The sequence below is a fragment of the Gobio gobio genome, assembly GCF_949357685.1.
Source record: "Gobio gobio genome assembly, chromosome: 4".
Taxonomy (NCBI): domain Eukaryota; kingdom Metazoa; phylum Chordata; class Actinopteri; order Cypriniformes; family Gobionidae; genus Gobio; species Gobio gobio.
In genome coordinates, this window is record NC_137100.1 from 49,343,861 (window position 1) to 49,362,917 (window position 19,057).

Genomic DNA, 19,057 nt, shown 5'->3' on the forward strand with positions numbered 1-19,057 from the left:
GGAGTGGAGGGTTGAAGATAAGAATGTCATGCCAACGGTTGTCGCGGCAACTGGTATAAACAACAACAGTTTGAGTGTGACTTAAGTGAATACGGATTTCTACCATAAAGAATAACACGGTGATGTATAACATATTAAATTGAATTTTAATTCAAAACTGTTTTCATGGTTCAATTTAAAACGTGTGTGTACTTTAGTTGTGTTTTTTTAAAATGAAGATTAAGACCCTTATGTATTTAAATGTACAAAAGACCCTTATGTACAAAATCTTGTTTAAATTTTTTTTTTAAATCTAATGTTATATTGTTAGTGGTGTTTCACCAAAGATGATCTAGTGTCTGTTTATTTGGTGTGTGAATAGTTTTCTTTCCCTTATTCAATCAAAGAGACCTCTAATGATGGGCTCAAAATTAGACGATCTCCGTCTTGAAAACAGACTATCAGATGCAGCCACCATTCCAAACAAAACTAAGGCAGACCTCTTAAAGACCATCAACCCCTCCAGGAAGACTCTATCATCTCTGGAAGCAAAGCTCATTTTCGGGGTACTAGATGAGTGCATTAATCAGATGGAGATAGCCTCTCTTCTACGCACTTTGTTGAACTGTCCAGAAGCACTTTCCCCAAGCCTGGGAGAGGAGGCGGTGAGGGCCCTGAAAGAGCACCATAGGCTTGAGGAAAAGTACCAAGCAATGGGGCTTGATGGGAGTCTTGAACAAAGGGAACAACTAGCCAAATCAGCAAAAGCAGTTCAGGACTCCTTTCGTAACATTGTGCGACTATTTAGGGCAATTCCGACCACAAAAGAAGTGCTAAAGGTGATAGAACCTAACACAGGGGAAGTGATGGGGTCTCAGAAACTGAGAGATGGCCTGTGCGAGTTGAGGGAGGTCGTTTTGGAGAGGCTCCTCACAACTCCTGCGGAGGAGAAAGAATGCAGAGAGGTGATGCTGGAAGTCAGTCTACGTCACTCTGCCAACCAGGAACTGATGGACTCACTGGACAAAGAGGTTGCAATGGCAATAAAAGCCAAGGATACAGAGGTGAGAAGCACCATACGGAGCAATCTTCACAGATGAATGAGTTCTCCAAACTACTTGCTCTCCTTCTCTATTCTCCCCTTTTCTTACATTCTTTCTCTGTCTGGCTCTCACTCCTATTTAGATCTCTGTGTTGAATAACAAAGTGCACCAGCTGAGGAGCTCACTGCATCAGATGGAAAAGGGTTTGGAAGAGTCTGTTGTCCGAACTCAGCAGGACGCTGAGAAACAGAGCCAATCAGACAAGAAAACTTCAGAGGGGAAGAGAGCTCGTATGCAGCTGGAGGCCAATCAACTGAGAGCTCAGCTCAATAATGTGATTGCAGAAAACAGAGAGAGAGAACTGGAACTACGAAAGGTGTGCGCACTCGGGGTTCATTCAGTTAATGAAACAGCAAGCATGATTATTTTATTGTAAATGTTACTGATTTTTGATTTGCAGAAAAAATACAAGGAAGAAACAGAGATAGAGAACTTGATCCAGAAATATGATGCTGAAATGGGAGAGAAACAGGTAGACATTAATCTAACATGGTCTTTACTGATCTTTGATGCAGTCGCTTGAAGATTTTGCAGATACTGTTCAAAAGTTTGAGCTCAGTAAGATTTATTGTTGGTTCTTTTTCTTGAAATTAATAGGGGAGAGTGGGGGACGGTTGCAACCAGTTTTCAGACACTGTTTGTACTGGAAAGCCAGAATTGTGTCAGCTACCATCCACACTGCTGCAACATGTGCATATGATAATATATGTACAATTTATACTTGAATAGACCAAGTCAATGTTGCAACTGACCCCATAACAGGGGACGGTTGCAACAGGCCACAGGGGCAGTTGCAAAATTCATTAAAATGTAATCATTACTTCACATAATTTTCAAATTGATTTATTTTACTTGTGCCCAGCCAGGGTATTCACTGTTAAATTGGCTTTATAAAGACTAAAGGCCCGTTCACACCAAGAACAATAACTATAAAGATAACGATAAAGATATAGTTCTAAAAATCGTTCTCAATATTAATGAATAGCAGAGTTCACACCACAGCTATAACGATAACGGCACAGAGAAACGATATTGTTGGAATCACTTTCAGAACGATTATATCCAGCTGATGAACGATAACATTGACATCCAATCAGAATCCCTTCTGCTGTAACAAGCTTGAGTATTTAAAGCATCAGACAAGCACATGGTGTGGCCGCTAATATAGTCATCTTAATCAGCTCCCTAGTTCAGTAATCAGGGAGTCAGGCCATTGACTGATTCCCCCAGAGCCCTGTCTCTGAACTAGGATGCTGATTGAGATGCAGCCATTGTAGTTATCTTTATACAGGTGCTGGTCATATAATTAGAATATCATCAAAAAGTTGATTTATTTCACTAATTTCATTCAAAAAGTGAAACTTGTATATTATATTCATTCATAACACACAGACTGATATATTTCAAATGTTTATTTCTTTTAATTTTGATGATTATAACTGACAACAAAGGAAAATCCCAAATTCAGTGTCTCAGATAATTAGAATATCACTTAAGACCAATACAAAGGATTTTTAGAAATCTTGGCCAACTAAAAAATGTATGAACATGAAAAGTATGAGCATGTACAGCACTCAATACTTAGTTGGGGCTCCTTTTGCCTGAATTACTGCAGCAATGCGGCGTGGCATGGAGTCGATCAGTCTGTGGCACTGCTCAGGTGTTATGAGAGCCCAGGTTGCTCTGATAGTGGCCTTCAGCTCTTCTGCATTGTTGAGTCTGGCATATTGCATCTTCCTCTTCACAATACCCCATAGATTTTCTGTGGGGTTAAGGTCAGGCGAGTTTATTGGTCAATTAAGAACAGGGATACCATGGTCCTTAAACCAAGAACTGGTTGCTTTGGCACTGTTTGTATATTTTTTTTTTTATCCTTTGTTTTACCAGGGTAGTCACATTGAGACAGTAGTCTCTTTTTCACGTGAGCCCTGGCCAAGAAAAGGCAGCACATAGCTAAAAAGACATAAAAATAGAGATGGACACAACATAAAAAACATAAATACAATTAACAAGTGAGAATATGCAGGCTGTAAACAACAAAAAGTCTAGACACACTCACATGTATGATGTGAAGTGTCTGCCAGATATGACTTAAAATCAGAAATGGGGATAAACATGTTTAGTTTCAGTTCTTTCTGTAGTGCGTTCCAGGTTGACGGAGCATTGTAACGTTAGGCTGTTTTACCAAATTCGGAGTGAACAGTAGGCACATTGAAAAGGATGGTATTGTTGGACCTGAGGTTATATCTATTGTTTGTTGCCAATGAGAATACTGATAAATATGATGGTAATGGTCCAGTAATTGCTTTATAAATGAAAATCAACCAAGACATGGGTTTCAGCTGTCGCACTGTGTGCAGGTGCCAAGTCATGTTGGATAATGAAACGTGGATTGTGTGCCTCTCCTCTCTTCCTCCAGACTCTGGGACCCTGATTTCCAAAGGAAATGCAAAATTTACTTTCATCAGAGAACATAACTTTGGACCACTCAGCAGTCCAGTCCTTTTTTGTCTTTATCCCAGGCGAGACGCTTCTGACGCTGTCTGTTGTTCAAGAGTGGCTTGACACAAAGGAATGCGGCAGCTGAAACCCATGTCTTACATACGTCTGTGCGTAGTGGTTCTTGAAGCACTGACTCCAGCTGCAGTCCACTCTTTGTTAATCCCCCCACATTTTTGAATGGGTTTTGTTTCACAATCCTCTCCAGGGTGTGGTTATCCCTATTGCTTGTACACTTTTTTCTACCACATCTTTTCCTTCCCTTTGCCTCTCTATTAATGTGCTTGGACACAGAGCTCTGTGAACAGCCAGCCTCTTTTGCAATGACCTTTTGTGTCTTGCCTTCCTTGTGCAAGGTGTCAATGGTCGTCTTTTGGACAACTGTCAAGTCAGCAGTCTTCCCCATGATTGTGTAGCCTACAGAACTAGACTGAGAGACCATTTAAAGGCCTTTGCAGGTGTTTTGAGTTAATTAGCTGATGAGAGTGTGGCACCAGGTGTCTTCAATATTGAACCTTTTCACAATATTCTAATTTTCTGAGATACTGAATTTGGGATTTTCCTTAGTTGTCAGTTATAATCATTCAAATAAAATAAAAAAATAAACATTTGAAATATATCAGTCTGTGTGTAATGAATGAATGAACTTTTTGATGATATTCTTATTATATGACCAGCACCTGTAGTTATCGTTCTTGGGTGTGAACGGTCTAGTAGGCTAAAAAGGGGGAACATTTTTTCAAGTAACAACTAGGTTGTGGTAAATTATTACAATAATTTTGAAAATATTTTTGAAATGTAATACTTCTGTGAAAGCTTACTAAACTGTGCATTTAAGTGATTGTTGGATATGTTCTTATATTCTTATGTGGCAAATGGCAAAGTCTTTTGCCTCAGCCCTATAAGCTTCACTATGTTTGCTGCCAACATCTTTAAAGGGACACCCCCGTCTGTTGTGCATTTCCTTTCTTGTGGCATACTGAAAACACAGAACATGTCAAATGTATGCCTAGTCAGGTTTCTACTTAAAAACTTACTTAAATAAAAAGGGGGAGATACCTGACTATTGATATAAAACAATATACTATTTAAATATTGATGATACAACTTGCTATGTTAGCACAATAGCTTTGGCACATGCTAGCTATGCCTTGTAGAAGCTAAGAAAACACTGATTAAAATGATGACTTAACGCAAACAGTTTAGACAGTATGACAAAAATCTGATAATTTTTTTTTTACTTTTTAACTTGCAGTAGGAATGGTCACATGTGGCTGCTTTCTTCCGGGAATATATATATATATGAATATAATTTCTCTAGCTCATTTCTGATTGGAGAAATAAGCCATGTTGCAACTGTCCCACAATTTATTCAGCATTCATTTGATCAAAAGTGACAGTAAAGACATTTACATTAAATCATTTTTTTAATAAATGCTGTTCTTTATAAATCAAAGAATCCTGAAAACATGTTTTAGTTTCCACAAAAAAAATATTTAGCATAATAACAATTTTCAACTCTAATAATAAGAAATGAGCAGCAAATCAGCATTTTAGAATTATTTCTGGTGGATCATGTGACAATGAAGACTGGAGTAATGATGTTGAAAATTCAGCTTTGCCATCACAGGAATAAAATACATTAAAATATAAGAGAGATAGTTAAGAGAATGGTTATTTAAAATTGTAATAATATATCACAATATGATTTATTTTACTGTATTTTTATCATATGGATAAATCCGTGCACAGTCTTGGTGAGCCGACCCCAAACTTTTCAACAGTATATGCAATGTATTTAAAAAAAATCAAGTGCATCACTGTGTATTTTAATATTTAAATGTATGTTATCTTTATGCATACATATTGATTTTATATGTGTATATTTTTATATGTGTATATGTGTGTCTAGACAGAATTGGAGGAAATGACATGCATGCATGAGAAAGATAAGACAGAGCTGAATGGCCTGGAGGAACTTTTTGCAGTTATGAACCTGGAGTACTCCCAGATTATGCAGGAGAGACAGGAGGCTCAGGAGAAGAGGGAACAGCAGGAAAAAGAAAGAGAAATGCAGAGCCATGCTGCCACTATCATTCGGGCCCACTGGAAAGGCTTTTGTGTGCGCAAGGCCATGAAGGCTAGTGCAAAGCCCAAGAAAGGAAAGAAAGGAAAGGGTAAAAAAGGGAAATGAAAGAGAATTAGAAATGAAAGCACAGCGCAAGATTTACCGATAATCACTGTTATTACTCTTATGTTATTAGATAAATAAAATCAATAAAGCCAACTGTGACTGAGACTCATGAAGCATTCAGAAGTGTTCACATTCATCTTTTGTTAATACTCTAACCAACATTTTTGCCCCGATTTTCCATCTAAAAGAATCAAAGCTAGTTGCCAAGAGTCAGAGGCAATCTGCAGATTTCACAAAATCACATAGTGTATGTAGGTCACAGGCTCTGATATGTTTGATATTTTAAGCAGACTTCAGAACATGTTTTCATTTGTCATGCAAGTGTAAGATGCCTATAGCGTTTAGATTCTGAAGTGTAGTCCGGCCTTTAGAAACAATGGCTGAGTCTGAAACATGAAAAATGCTGCCTACGCAGTATATCTAAATAAAGCTCTGGAAAAATTAAGAGACCACTCTAGGTTCAGAAATCAATGTTAAGTGGTCTCTTAATTTTTTCCAGAGCTGTGTATGGAAGCTTGTTTCCACCATGTTATAAAAATACAAAAGGTAATTGCGACTTTTTTATCTAAGTTCTGACTATTTTTCTCACAATTGCAAGTTTATATCCTGCAATTCTGACATTTTTTTTTATATAAAAATCACAATTTCAAGTTATAAAGTCCAATTCTGAGAAAAAAAATTCAAGTTTTTCTTGCAATTACAAGTTTGTATCTCACAATAACTTATATCTCACAATAATTTATAACTTGTAATTTACAATTGCGAGTTTATATCGTGCAATTCTGACTTTATTTCTCAGAATTGCGACCTTATTTTTCAGAATTGTGTTTATATCTTGCTTTTCTGACTTTATGACTGGCAACTGTGAAGAAAAAAAGTCACAAAGGGAGATAAAAAGTTGCAATTACCTTTTTTATTCAGTGGCAGAAACAAGCCTCCATAGAAATAGGAAGGCAATATGCTTTGATAATATTTCACTGATTAATTAAAAGGGAAAACCCTTAAAATGAATCATCCTTTTAATCTCCATTAGTATGCCTGCTGCCCCTCCCACCCCAGTGCATAATCGTGTCATAAGGGTGGTAAGACGATGATTTTTATGTAGCTTAGGCACATCTGGTCATTTTCAGTTGTTATACATCCTCAGAGCTTGGGTCTTAATCTCCTCTGTCATTCTCTTCAGTTTGATTCGGCATTATCCTAATGTTGAACTTTAGATCATCATCTATAGCTCCCATAAGCTGAAAATATTTCTGAATCTGAAATAACAACAAAAACAAAAAAAAAGAGTTATTCAACACAGCTTTTGATCACACAAGAACCTTACTGTACCTCATTTTAATGAAAAAACATCAACAACAAATACTGGTTCATTCAAGTTTGCATTATTCACCATTTCCAACTGCTTGAAGGTGTCATCTATATCCACAGAGACTCTCTTGGTGTAATGTGTGATCATTTGATAGATGTTATGGATCGTGGTCTTTAGCTGAGCAAAAAGGAGAATCTCCTTTGCTGCGGTGGAACGGAAGTGCTTCAGTTTTAATTCCTGTTGAATACATAAATAATAGTCTGTAATCTCGGGAGACAGAATGATACAGAAGACAGAGGTGCCACAGTGGCATCTGTGTGTCTTTTTGTGTATGTCCATTAACACACTTACCCACTGTAAATGTGTGTGTGTGTGTGTGTGTGTGTGTGTGTGCGTGTGTGTGTGTATGTTTTTACCCATTTGTATGCTTCTAAGCGTATGTTGTCTAGCTGCGTCTGTTGCTGGTGCAGTTGGTTGTTACAGTGCAGGAGAACAGTTCGCTGTTTATTTATGTACTGTATCAGTTCCCGCTTTGTCCTCTCTCTCTCTTTCTCTAACGCAGTCTGGTTTACTAGAAGTTCCTTGTGGATGGACCGGAGTGTTTGAAGACGGTCAATGACTTGACCGATATTCTCAAACTCAAATGTCATAAAAAAAAAAAAAGGGGGAAGAAAAAGTGTAACATTACTATACAATATTTTAGATATTCAAATACAAATTTTTCCAAAATTCACCTGTTTTGTCAAACATTAAAAAATAACAGAGCTTTATGATTCCTCTAGTGTGTACAACCACCATATTGAGAGTTCAGGGTTGCTGCACATTTTTTTAAATCAAATTTAAGCTTTTTAGACCTTTTTGAGACCTGAAGAAATGAAAATGAATGCTGTATACACATAAAGAACAAACTTACCCATTATCAAAATACATTATGTATTATTTGTAACATTTACATATTTAACAATTTATATGTAACATATACATATGGTAAACACATAACATGTAACATCTTAAAACATGTAACAGTGCTTCGTAAAAGTTCAAATCTAACATGCATAAGTGAATATAATGTGCATAAGTGAATAATGAATATTGAATGTGTATACAAATTACAGATTGTCATCTATGAAACATACAGTATATCATTATAATTGCTGAAGCTTTTATCATGGTATTGAATCTTTAGACTTTTTGATGGCCCGCGGGAACCCTGGCTGGTGTTGCAATTCATTTACAGTCTTGCTCAAAAGTTTACACACCCCTTACTGTGTGTCGTTACCTGGATGATCCACGGCTGTTTTGTTTTGTGATGGTTGTCCTTGAGTCCCTTGTTTGTCCTGAGCCGTTAAACTGCCCAGCGTTCTTCAGAAAAATCCTCCAGGTCCTGCACCTTCTTCAGTTTTCCAGCATCTTTTGCATATTTGAACCCTTTCCAGCAGTGACTGTATGATTTTGAGATGCATCTTTTCACACTGAGGACAATTGAGGGACTCAAACACAACTATTAAAAAAGGTTGAAAAAGTCACTGATGCTCCAGAAGGAAACATGATGCATTAAGAGCCGAGGGGTGAAAACTTTTGAACAGGATGATGTCCAAATTTTTCTTATTTTGTTTAAATATCCTTTTTCCCCCCAGTTAGTACTACCCTTCAGAAGCAACAGAAGATACTTACATGTTTCCTGGAAGACAAATTAAGTCAAATTTACCCTGATGTCAAAATTCAAAAAGTCTTTTTCACAGATTCTGCAAGGAGTGTGTAAACTTTTGAGCAAGACTGTATGCACCAGCAGACCTTCTCTGTCCTACACAGTCTCTAGATCAGACTCTTAAACTACATACTTAAAATATAATGACTACCTTTCCAGACTTTTTTGCAGCTCTTTCCAGGAACTCTTGGTAGCATATGGCTTTTGCGACACGTTCCTCCAGAAGCTCTTTACGTGCCTGCAGGCCGTCATTCTCTGTCTTTAGCTGCTGAATCTCCAGTTCTTTCAGTCTGATTTGAGCTCTCTCTGTCTCTGCTTTCTTTATGGCTCTCAACCGCCTGGCATCATTTTCCTTAAGGGAAAGAAACACACACACACACACACACACACACACACACACACACACACACACACACACACACAAAATGGTTACCAAACAGTCAGTTTAGACATTTATTTAGACATCCATGTAGCCTAGTTGTTTTAGAATATTGTTTTACTTGCAAAAACTTGTTATATTTCAGTATGGACTTCTTCAGTTTCTCCTCTCCTTTCTTAATGGTTTCGTCTCTCTCTCTTAAACTCTCCCGCTTCATCTGCCTCTCCTGACAAAAGCACACACAAGCATACGGAGCACGGAAACATTACACTCATTTAAACTGGAACAGCGAAAATGTAAATACAGTAGTTATAAATACGGCAGTTTATTTTTTTCATACAACCACCTCTTTCTGCGCTTCCAGTGCTCTGGTCACGCTCGCGCACTCCTCGCGCACCTCCAAAAGGTGCATTACGCTTGTATTCATATCCGTCAAATCCTTCTGCACGGCCTTATTTCTGAAGGTTTGAACATTTGAACAATCTCTGAGTACATGCAATTCACCGATCTTTATCCGCCCAAACAAAGCTTAGAATACACTGCACCTCGGAGACTCTGAATCTGTGGCCATATAGTGGTTCTACAAAAAGAAGATTTGGGGTTTAATAAATTACGTATACTTACAATGAGAGTCGTTCTTTGAAAACCGACTGAAAGTAATCCTCCAAATTCATCTTTTCAGCCCCACTAAAAGCTTTCTGGACAAACGAAACTTTTTGCGCGTGTGTCGTTTCCACAGCAACAAAAAAAGGAAAGTGTTTTCCTCTGTTGCCCTCCAGTGGCAGATTATTATTCCAATTTTTATTACTAAGTACTGTTGTTCTTCCTTACCTAAATAAATCTCACGTCGTGATTAGACATAGGTCGTTTATAAACACGCATTACAAAAAAAAAACCAAAGAAAACTTTAGGTTTTAAGTTTTTTTTATTTAGTTTAATTGCACAAATATAGAATATATACCATAAAAAAGAGAAAGTACCATCCATATACTGTGCAGGGAGAGGCAGAAAACCCAGAAGGGTTTATTTAAAGCCTCCACCTTAACAACAAAGACAAAAAGAAACTATAAAATGAAAGAGCTAAATTACAATAACAAATGTATAAATGCATATGACTGAATCAAGTTATTTTTTATAAAATTATCCTTTATACATATTTTATAACACGTTAAGGAAGAACATTTTCTTGCTTGATGGTATAAACCATTCCATAATTTAATACCCCCCTAAATCTTATAGAGTATTGACCTCTTTAAGTAAGAAATTCAGTTTATTGTGGTGTTGATGTTACAGTTCGTTGGTGTTAATTAATAATTATATTGTGATGAATAATGATTAATAATGTTGCTGAGGGAATCATTTTATTATCATATAGCCTGTAACATTAAATGTACAACATAATCATCATCATCATATTATTATTATTATTATTATTTTATTATTATTTTAAGGTGATGTAGTTAAATTATACTTAGTCAAATAAGTACTGAGTAATATTAATTAACTACATTGGTAGGGTTTAAGTTAAGTTAAAATTAAGTAAGTTAAGTGTTACCTGTTATAAGGCTATTATTATTATTATTATTATTATTATTATTATTATTATTATTATTATTATAGATCTACGACAACAGTTTTGAGTATGGATCAGTACATTATCATCTTCAATTCCTATGCACTGCAGCGTATCAAATGTAAGCTATAAACATTTATGAGGCATTTCTATACACAGCCTGTTAAATGTCTTCTTTGGTTCAAAGCGTGCCAAATGCACTTTTTTGTCTACATCATTAGAATTTAATATATTTTTTTGCTATTTAATGAATAATTCCTCTAGAATAACAATGTGAGAACATGAAAAGAGAGTTTTTTACCACGCTTAATGGACTTGATAAGATAAATTCAAATACGTTAAGTGTTTTTATGTGTTTTTTTTTATTCCTTTTGTTTTTGTGCGTGTGTCCAGACCTTCATTTATCTTTCATAAACATGCTTCTGTCTCATGTCACCTTCTCTCCTAATGCATTAAGGCCACGAAGGCTTGTCTTTGTGTGGTATTTGAGGAAATGATTTTTAACACCCATGTAAATGTCCAAAGCTGAAAAGAGAAGAAACTATTTTTTTCTCAGAACACAAATGTATTTATTTCACTTTATTTGGTTTATGTTTCTTAGCTTAAGAAAAACAAGTTGCACAGTCACATATTCTGTATAAAAATATTTATTAATCAGAGCCTTATAGTATTAGCTATAGCAATCATTGTGCTTAAAAGATCTGACTTTTCAATTAGGATTTCAATTGAAATATACATCCAATATGAGACAGTGGGATCCACTGATCAGTCCTCCAGTGATAGAGACATCACCCTCCATGACCTTTACAAAATCTGCTCCTATGTAAAGCCAGGGATCCCATATTTAGCGCATTATTTGACCCTATCCCTGACCTCAAATCTCAGAAAGAAAAAAACACGTAACCCCACATATCAGCGTGCAGGCTGTTCGGTCAATTTAGGAGGCATCAGGTCTCTGTGTGTCTCTCTATTGTGTTCACACATGATCGAACACTGAACAAGCGCAGGCGAAATTCATTATTCAAGAGCATAACAGAGGTGAGTGAGCGAGCAGGAGACCCACTCAATGTTCAGGATGATGTTTTCCCTCACTTAGTGTTTGTGATAAGTGATAAGACACCGCAGCTGTCCCGCTGAGCCGGGGTCAGGGAGCATTTGTTTGTTTGTTTGATAGTTATAATGCACCGTTTAATGTTGCAAAAAGAGGGCTTGTTTATGGGGAGTAAACAATATCGAACAAGAACACTGGGGCAAGAGAAAGAGAGAGAGGGATAAAGAGGAGAGAGAGGGGGAGACTACAGTGTTCATAAAGACTGAACAGCTACAGGTGATTCAGTGCTTGAATTAAAGCTATAGTTCAGCCAAAATGTTAATTTTGTCCTCATTTACAGACCTCATGTTGTTCCAAATCTTTTGAATAAAATGTTTTATGTTTTTAAAAGAAGTCTCTTATGCTCACAAAGGCTGCATTTATTTAATCAGATTTAGTCTGCATTTATTATTACAATTTAAAATGTAGTTTATTCCTGTGATGGCAATCATAAGTCCAGTCTTCAGTGTCACATGATCCCCCAGAAATCATTCTAATATGCTGATTTGGGGCTAAAAAAACATTCAATAAATGTAATGTTGAAAACTGTTTTGTTTAATATTTTTGTGGAAACCGTGATACATTACTATTCAAGAATTTGAGGTAAATTAAAAACTTTTATTTATCATGAACGCATTAAATGCCAGAGGTCAGAGGACTCTGATTTGAGCTGATAGAAAGGCAACAGTAACTCAAATAACAACTCGTTACAACCAAGTTTTGCAAAAGAGCATCTCTGAACACACTACATGTCGAACCTTCAAGCAGATGGACTACAGCAGCAGAAGACACGCCGGGTGCCACTCCTGTCAGCTAGGAATAGGAATATGAGGCTACAATTTGCATGGGCTTATCAAAATTGGACAATAGTAGATTGGAAAAAATGTTGTCTGATAAGTCTTGATTTCTGCTGCAACATTCAGAAAGTAGTGTCAGAATTAGGTGTAAACAACATGAAAGCATTCATCCATCCTGCCTTGTATCAACGGTTCAGGCTGATGGTGGTGTAATGATGTGAAGGATATTTTCTTGGCACACTTTGGGCTCCTTAGTATCAGCTGAGCATCGTTTAAACGACACAGACTACCTGAATATTGTTGCTGACCATGTCCATCCCTTTATGACCAAAGTGTACCCATATTCTGATGGCTACTTTTAGCAGGATATGTCACAAAGCTCAAATCATCTCAAACTGGTTTTTTGAACATGCAAATGACTTCACAACTCAAATGGCCTCTCGCCAGATCTCAATCCATTATAGCACCTTTTGGATGTGGTGGAACGAGAGGTTTGCATCATGGTTGTGCAGCCGACAAATCTGCAGCAACTTCATGTTGCTATCATGTTAATATGGACCAAAATCTCTGAGGAATGTTTCCAGCACCTCGTTGAATATGCCATGAAAAATTAAGGCAGTTCTGAAGGCAAAAAGGGGTCCATCCCAGTACTAGCAAGGTTTACCTAACAAAGTGGCCAGTGAGCGTGTGTGTCCAGGTATACCCTACATTATAGGAACAAAATGTCCCCACAAGGATGGAAATATCCTAAATGCTTGTCCTTGTAGGGACATGTTTTGGTCCCCATGAAGAAAACAGCTCATAAATCAGACTAAATTATGCTTTTTTTGACAATGTAAAAATGCAGTAAGTTTTCTGTGAAGTATATATGGAGAGCTAAACAGAGGCTTTCTGATTATGATATGATTATAAGACTTACTTTGAGGTCAAGTAAGAGGCCAAACATCTCATTTTGCTAAAAACATATTCAAGTAGACACAAAAGATGTAGGAAGGCATTTTAAAAAAGGTTCAGATTAGTGAAACAAGTGTTTGTGAAAGGTCAAGCTGTGGACATTAGGTCTTGCACACATACACACACATACACAGACACTGCATGACCGGCGGTGCCACTCGTGGTTAGTGATATCATTATGGCAGTTTTGCATGGAGGGATTAGGGCTTTCTTGCTAATGGAGAGTGACAGTGGCTCCTTGCTGCCGAAGCACACAGCCCCAGAACATTTGGAGGTGGGGTGCGCTGGGGGGGTGAGGGAGGGGGAGGCGGGGGGCTATTCACCCCCACATCGCCAGTGTGCCGTGTATCAGTTCAGTCCAACTATTTCTATGATTTGGGCGTTCATGATCACTGCATATATCAAACAGCAATCAGTAAATAAAAAAAAAAAACTATGAGAAAAAAGCGTGGTAAATTGCATTCTGTGGAGGATTAAATATATACTTTAATAATTAACTTCTTAAAAATCTAAATTATTCTATACATTATAAGTAACGCACTACAGAAATAATATTATTTGAGTTACTCAAATCATTTCTTTTTGAGTTTGAGTCTTGGATTTACAGGAAATCTACATTAACGATGTAATGTTTTTAAGGTCTTTTCTGTCTGTTGGCTACAGGCTTTGACTTTGAGGATTATGCGGTCTCCATAGGGAACAGTCTTCTTAGGATGAACTGTTGGGGGAGGGGCTTCCATATGAGTGTTTTCTGGTCCACTAAGCACCAGATACAAACACGCACACACATGCATGCACTGACCCACTCTGAATCTCTACGGCTGCTGGTATTTACTGATTACTGACAACTGCTGACTACATGGTAGTCTGCTCTCTATCAAGTTCAGGTTTATTGGCATAAATATTAAAGTGCAGTATTAAAGGGTTAGTTCACCCAAAAATGAAAATAATGTCATGTATTACTCACCCTCATGCCGTTCCACACCCGTAAGACCTTTGTTAATCTTCGGAACACAAATTAAGATATTTGTGTTGAAATCCGATGGCTCAGTGAGGCCTGCATAGCCAGCAATGACATTTCCTCTCTCAAGATCCATTAACGTACTAAAAACATATTTAAATCAGTTCATGTGAGTACAGTGGTTGAATATTAATATGATAGAGCGACAAGAATATTTTTGGTGCGGCAAAAAAATCGAAATAACGACTTATATAGTGATAACGAATTCAAAACACTGCTTCATGAAGATTCAGCGGTTCGGAGTGCCAAAGTCACGTGATTTCAGCAGTTTGCCGGTTTGACACGCGATCCGAATCATGATTCAACACGATTAATCATAATGCTCCAAAGCTTCATGAAGCAGTGTTTTGAAATCGGCCATAACTATATAAGTTGTTATTTTGTTTTTTTTGGCGCACCAAAAATATCCTTGTCATTTTATAATATTAATATTGAACCACTGTACTCACATGAACTGCAATTAATAACTGAATTTAAATATGTTTTTAGTACATTAATGGATCTTGAGAGAGGAAATGTCATTGCTGGCTATGCAGGCCTCACTGAGCCATCGGATTTCAACAAAAATATCTTAAATTGTGTTCCGAAGATGAACGAAGGTCTTAAGGGTGTTGAACGGCATGAGAGTGAGGAATACATGACATTATTTTCGTTTTTGGGTTAACAAACCCTTTAAAGAATCTAGAGGTATATTTCAGTTTAAACAAAGAATTAATGAACAAAAAAAGTCAAATGTTTACATTCTATAACACTTCATCTTTAAAAATGTAAGACTTTAATTAATAAAATACTTTTAGAAACTTAAGAAATTATTACATATTTTAATCTGTGGGTGAAATGTTTCACTGTAAAATCCTGGGGTTAAAGAAAATTCTTGCTTTAAATTCAATTAAGTCACAGTGCCTACTTATCTTCCATCAACTTCATTATGAGTAACTACATTACAAATACCTTTCAATAGTTTGGGGTCTGTAAGAATGTTTGATGCTTTTGAAAGAAGTGCTCAGCAGGGCTTATTTGATGAAAAATACAGTAAAATAGTAATATTATGAAATGTTATTACAATTTAAAATAACTTTTCTATTAAAAAAAATATCTTTCAACAATGTTGGGAATACATTAGGCCTATCTAAAAAAGCTGACACTAACAACACATTTAATTAAAAACACAGATGAAATGAACTTCAGCCAGTGATTCAATCCAAACACTATATGGGTCACAATAAACTGATAGAGATTCTTCAGGTCAAAGCTGGAAATGAGGAACAAGAAGACGCAATTATGAATACATAGATTAGTTGTGAGCTGCACTCCTAACAACTCTACATTACTACATTAACATTAAGATGTACGCTTTTCGATCTCTTCCCACTCCGCAATAAATTCGGTTAAGTGGGTATCTTTCGCTTTCGCATTTTGCTTAAGTGGGCATCTTAACGATGAACGGGTTAATAACATTACAGGCTAATGTCAGGGAGGTAAAAGGGCCCTTATTGGACCGTGCGTGTATGCCAGAGTGTACTGGGGGCAGCGGAGTGTTTCCTGGAGGAGCTGGATGATGCCATTAGGATTGAGAAAATGAGCTCAGATCACTTAATTAACAGTAAATAAGTGCTTAGCTGGGCCGGGAAATCCAGTCAGGGTCAGAGGTTTTTCAAAGACTTGATTTGGGCTCAGATTTCCATCTGCCACCCAAAACAGTTCTGCTGAGATGAGACATGGGGAATTTAATGATATAGCAGGCATATTATTCAGAGTTCATATTCTCATATTCTGTGAACTTAAAGGGTAAGTTCACCCAAAAATGAAAATGTTGTCATTAATTACCCACAATCATGTCGTTCCAAACCCGTAAGACCTTCGTCCGTCTTTGGAACACAAATGAAGAAAATTTTGATGAAATCCGAGAGCTCTCTGACGGTCTGACCCCTCCATAGACAGCTATTTAATTAACAATTTCAAGGCCCAGAAAGGTAGTAAAAACATTGTTAAAATATACTCCAGTGGTTCAACCTTAATTTTATGAAGCGACGAGTATACGTTTTGTGTGCTTTATTCAACAATTTATTCTAGTGTCAGACTCTAACGCTGGTGACGTGGTGTAAACAGTGCAGCATTTCCAGAACGCCGGCTTACCATTGGACAACGTGAGCACCACGACGCATGTTTTCACTACGCCAACAGCGTACGAGTCTGACACAGGCTAGACAAAATTGTTGAATAAAGTAGTTCTTTTTGTTGGTTTTTTGTGCACAAAAAGTATTCATAAAATTAAGGTTGAACCACTGGAGTCACTTGGACAATTTTAACGATGTCTTTACTATCTTTCTGGGCCTTGAAAGTGTTAATTAAATAGCTGTCTATGGAGGGGTCAGAGAGCTCTCAGATCTCATCAAAAATATCTTAATTTGTGGTCTGAAGATGAACAAAGGTTTTATGGGTTTGGAACGACATGAGAGTGAGGAATTAATGATAAAAATGAATACATTTTTGGGTGAACTAACCCTTTAAAGGTGCAGTGTGTAGTATTTATGAGGATCTATTGACAATATAATATACATAACTATGTTTTCAGTGGTGTATAAAGACCTTAAATAATGTACCGTTATGTTTTTATTACCTTAGAATGAGCAAATACACCTACCTACATACACCGCAGGTCCCCTTACAGTGAAGTCGCCATTTTGCGGCGGCATGTTTCTACAGTAGCCCTAAAGGGACAAACTGCTCTACAGAGCGCTAGCTACTCCCTGCTGTCTCAGACGACAATTTTTGTCCTGTGTCAGCCACCTTAGCTTCGAAAGGGAGGGGTGAGCGCTGGATGGTTGTAATTCACAACCTCACCACTAGATGCCGCTAAAATCCACACACTGTACCTTTAAACATTCCTTACGACCCAAAACATTTATTCCAAATTTGATTGGAGATTTAGTTATAAATGACATAAAGACATTGCTTTCTGAATACAATGCAGTATGTTGTTTGTCCACAAAACCTATAATAATAATAATAGGCATTCCAAATGTCAATCATTTACTTCCCAAAAAAAACCATGTAAAAACTGGTAAAGGGGACAGAAAAGGGCTGAATTATTTTTGAGGTGTACAAGAAATTGCCTGGTCTTTACATGATAAACTGTTTTCCCCTAAAGAACTTTCCAGTCATTCCTGTGAAGACAAACTTCTGATTAGTCTCTCTCTCTCTCACACTTCCCCACAACAGCTCAAAGTCTAACGTGAGGTGTGAAACTACACCTCTAAGGCACACACACACACCACACACACGTTTGGTTTTCATTTTTTATAGGGGAAACTTTTCTGCATTTTTACATTTTCATTTATAAGCTGTTTTCCTCATGGGGCCCAAAAAATGTCCCCAAAAGGACAAGCGTTTCAAATATTGCCAGCTTAACGCAGGGTTAGGACCCACACATGTTGTGTATTCATGTTTTATGGGGACTTTCCATAGACATAATGATTTTTATACTGGACAAACTGTATAGTCCGTCTATCCTCTATCTCTAAACCTACCCATCAAAGACAACTTTCTGCATTTTTACATTTTCAAAAAACATAATTTAGTCTGATTTATAAGTTGTTTTCCTGATGGGGACCAAGAAATGTCCCGTGTGGGGGACTTCGGATTTCAGATTTTGTTTTTTACCTCGTAATGTAGGGTTTACCTGGACCACACACACACTGCTATTGTCATACATGTATGCACGCAAACATGCACATACAAAATGAATAAAGTTTATTTTCATATAAAGATGTAGGTTCTAGATTAAACACAAAAGACATGCTTGTGGATTACCATTTTATTTCAGCCTCATATTCAAACAAGTTTCAGAAAACACCTTCACAAAACACAGAAACTCTACATTTGTCAGGGTAAAGCAAACTGCTCAATAAATTTAAAAATCGCTTTACAAATAAATATCAGCAAACACAAATCGTGAACTCAAAATCCTTAAATAGTTTGTCATTATAAATAATTGGAACATGAATTTCACAACATTAAAAACTTTCTTTAAAATGACCATATTTCACTTATGAAATTCTTATTGCATGGTGTGTCTATAAATAAATGTCCAGCTGATGCCCCTCCTCCCTGTCTCTCTCTCTCTGTATATCTTGCCTTGGGCCATGACAGGATTGGTAACATCACTGCTCCCTTAACGGACTGTGACACGTGCAGTACCCAGCATTCCCTTCTCTCTTCATTATAGATTAAGAATAAACAAAATAAAGGACCCCCATCTGAAGCTAGCGCATGTACGTTGTCAAGTGGATATTAGGATTTAAGAGTCTTTTGCATTTGGGTTTGTTAGTGTTTGTACATCAGCATTTCCTAAGTGAAATAGTAAAAGAGAGGATTCTCTCTAAATCTTCACAAATACTGGCCACAGTCAAACAACCCACCTACTTAACTTTTTTTTTTTTTTTTTT

At 37.0% G+C, this 19,057-nt stretch overlaps 2 protein-coding genes across 2 annotated transcripts; one reads left to right on the forward strand and one right to left on the reverse strand.

The window, feature by feature from the left end:
- Positions 1 to 398: 398 nt before the first annotated feature.
- drc10 (dynein regulatory complex subunit 10) lies at positions 399 to 5,908 on the forward strand (the record flags this gene model as incomplete). The annotated part of the gene is made up of 4 exons (XM_079815284.1): positions 399 to 1,043; positions 1,165 to 1,398; positions 1,483 to 1,554; positions 5,494 to 5,908. The coding sequence occupies 4 exons, from the start codon at positions 399 to 401 to the stop codon at positions 5,773 to 5,775; spliced, it is 1,233 nt and encodes a 410-aa protein (XP_079671410.1). The 3' UTR covers positions 5,776 to 5,908.
- Positions 5,909 to 6,469: 561 nt separating this feature from the next.
- cfap73 (cilia and flagella associated protein 73) lies at positions 6,470 to 10,035 on the reverse strand (the record flags this gene model as incomplete). The annotated part of the gene is made up of 8 exons (XM_079815285.1): positions 6,470 to 7,034; positions 7,169 to 7,324; positions 7,504 to 7,725; positions 8,947 to 9,147; positions 9,296 to 9,400; positions 9,521 to 9,632; positions 9,799 to 9,872; positions 10,021 to 10,035. The coding sequence occupies 8 exons, from the start codon at positions 10,033 to 10,035 to the stop codon at positions 6,933 to 6,935; spliced, it is 987 nt and encodes a 328-aa protein (XP_079671411.1). The 3' UTR covers positions 6,470 to 6,932.
- Positions 10,036 to 19,057: the final 9,022 nt, after the last annotated feature.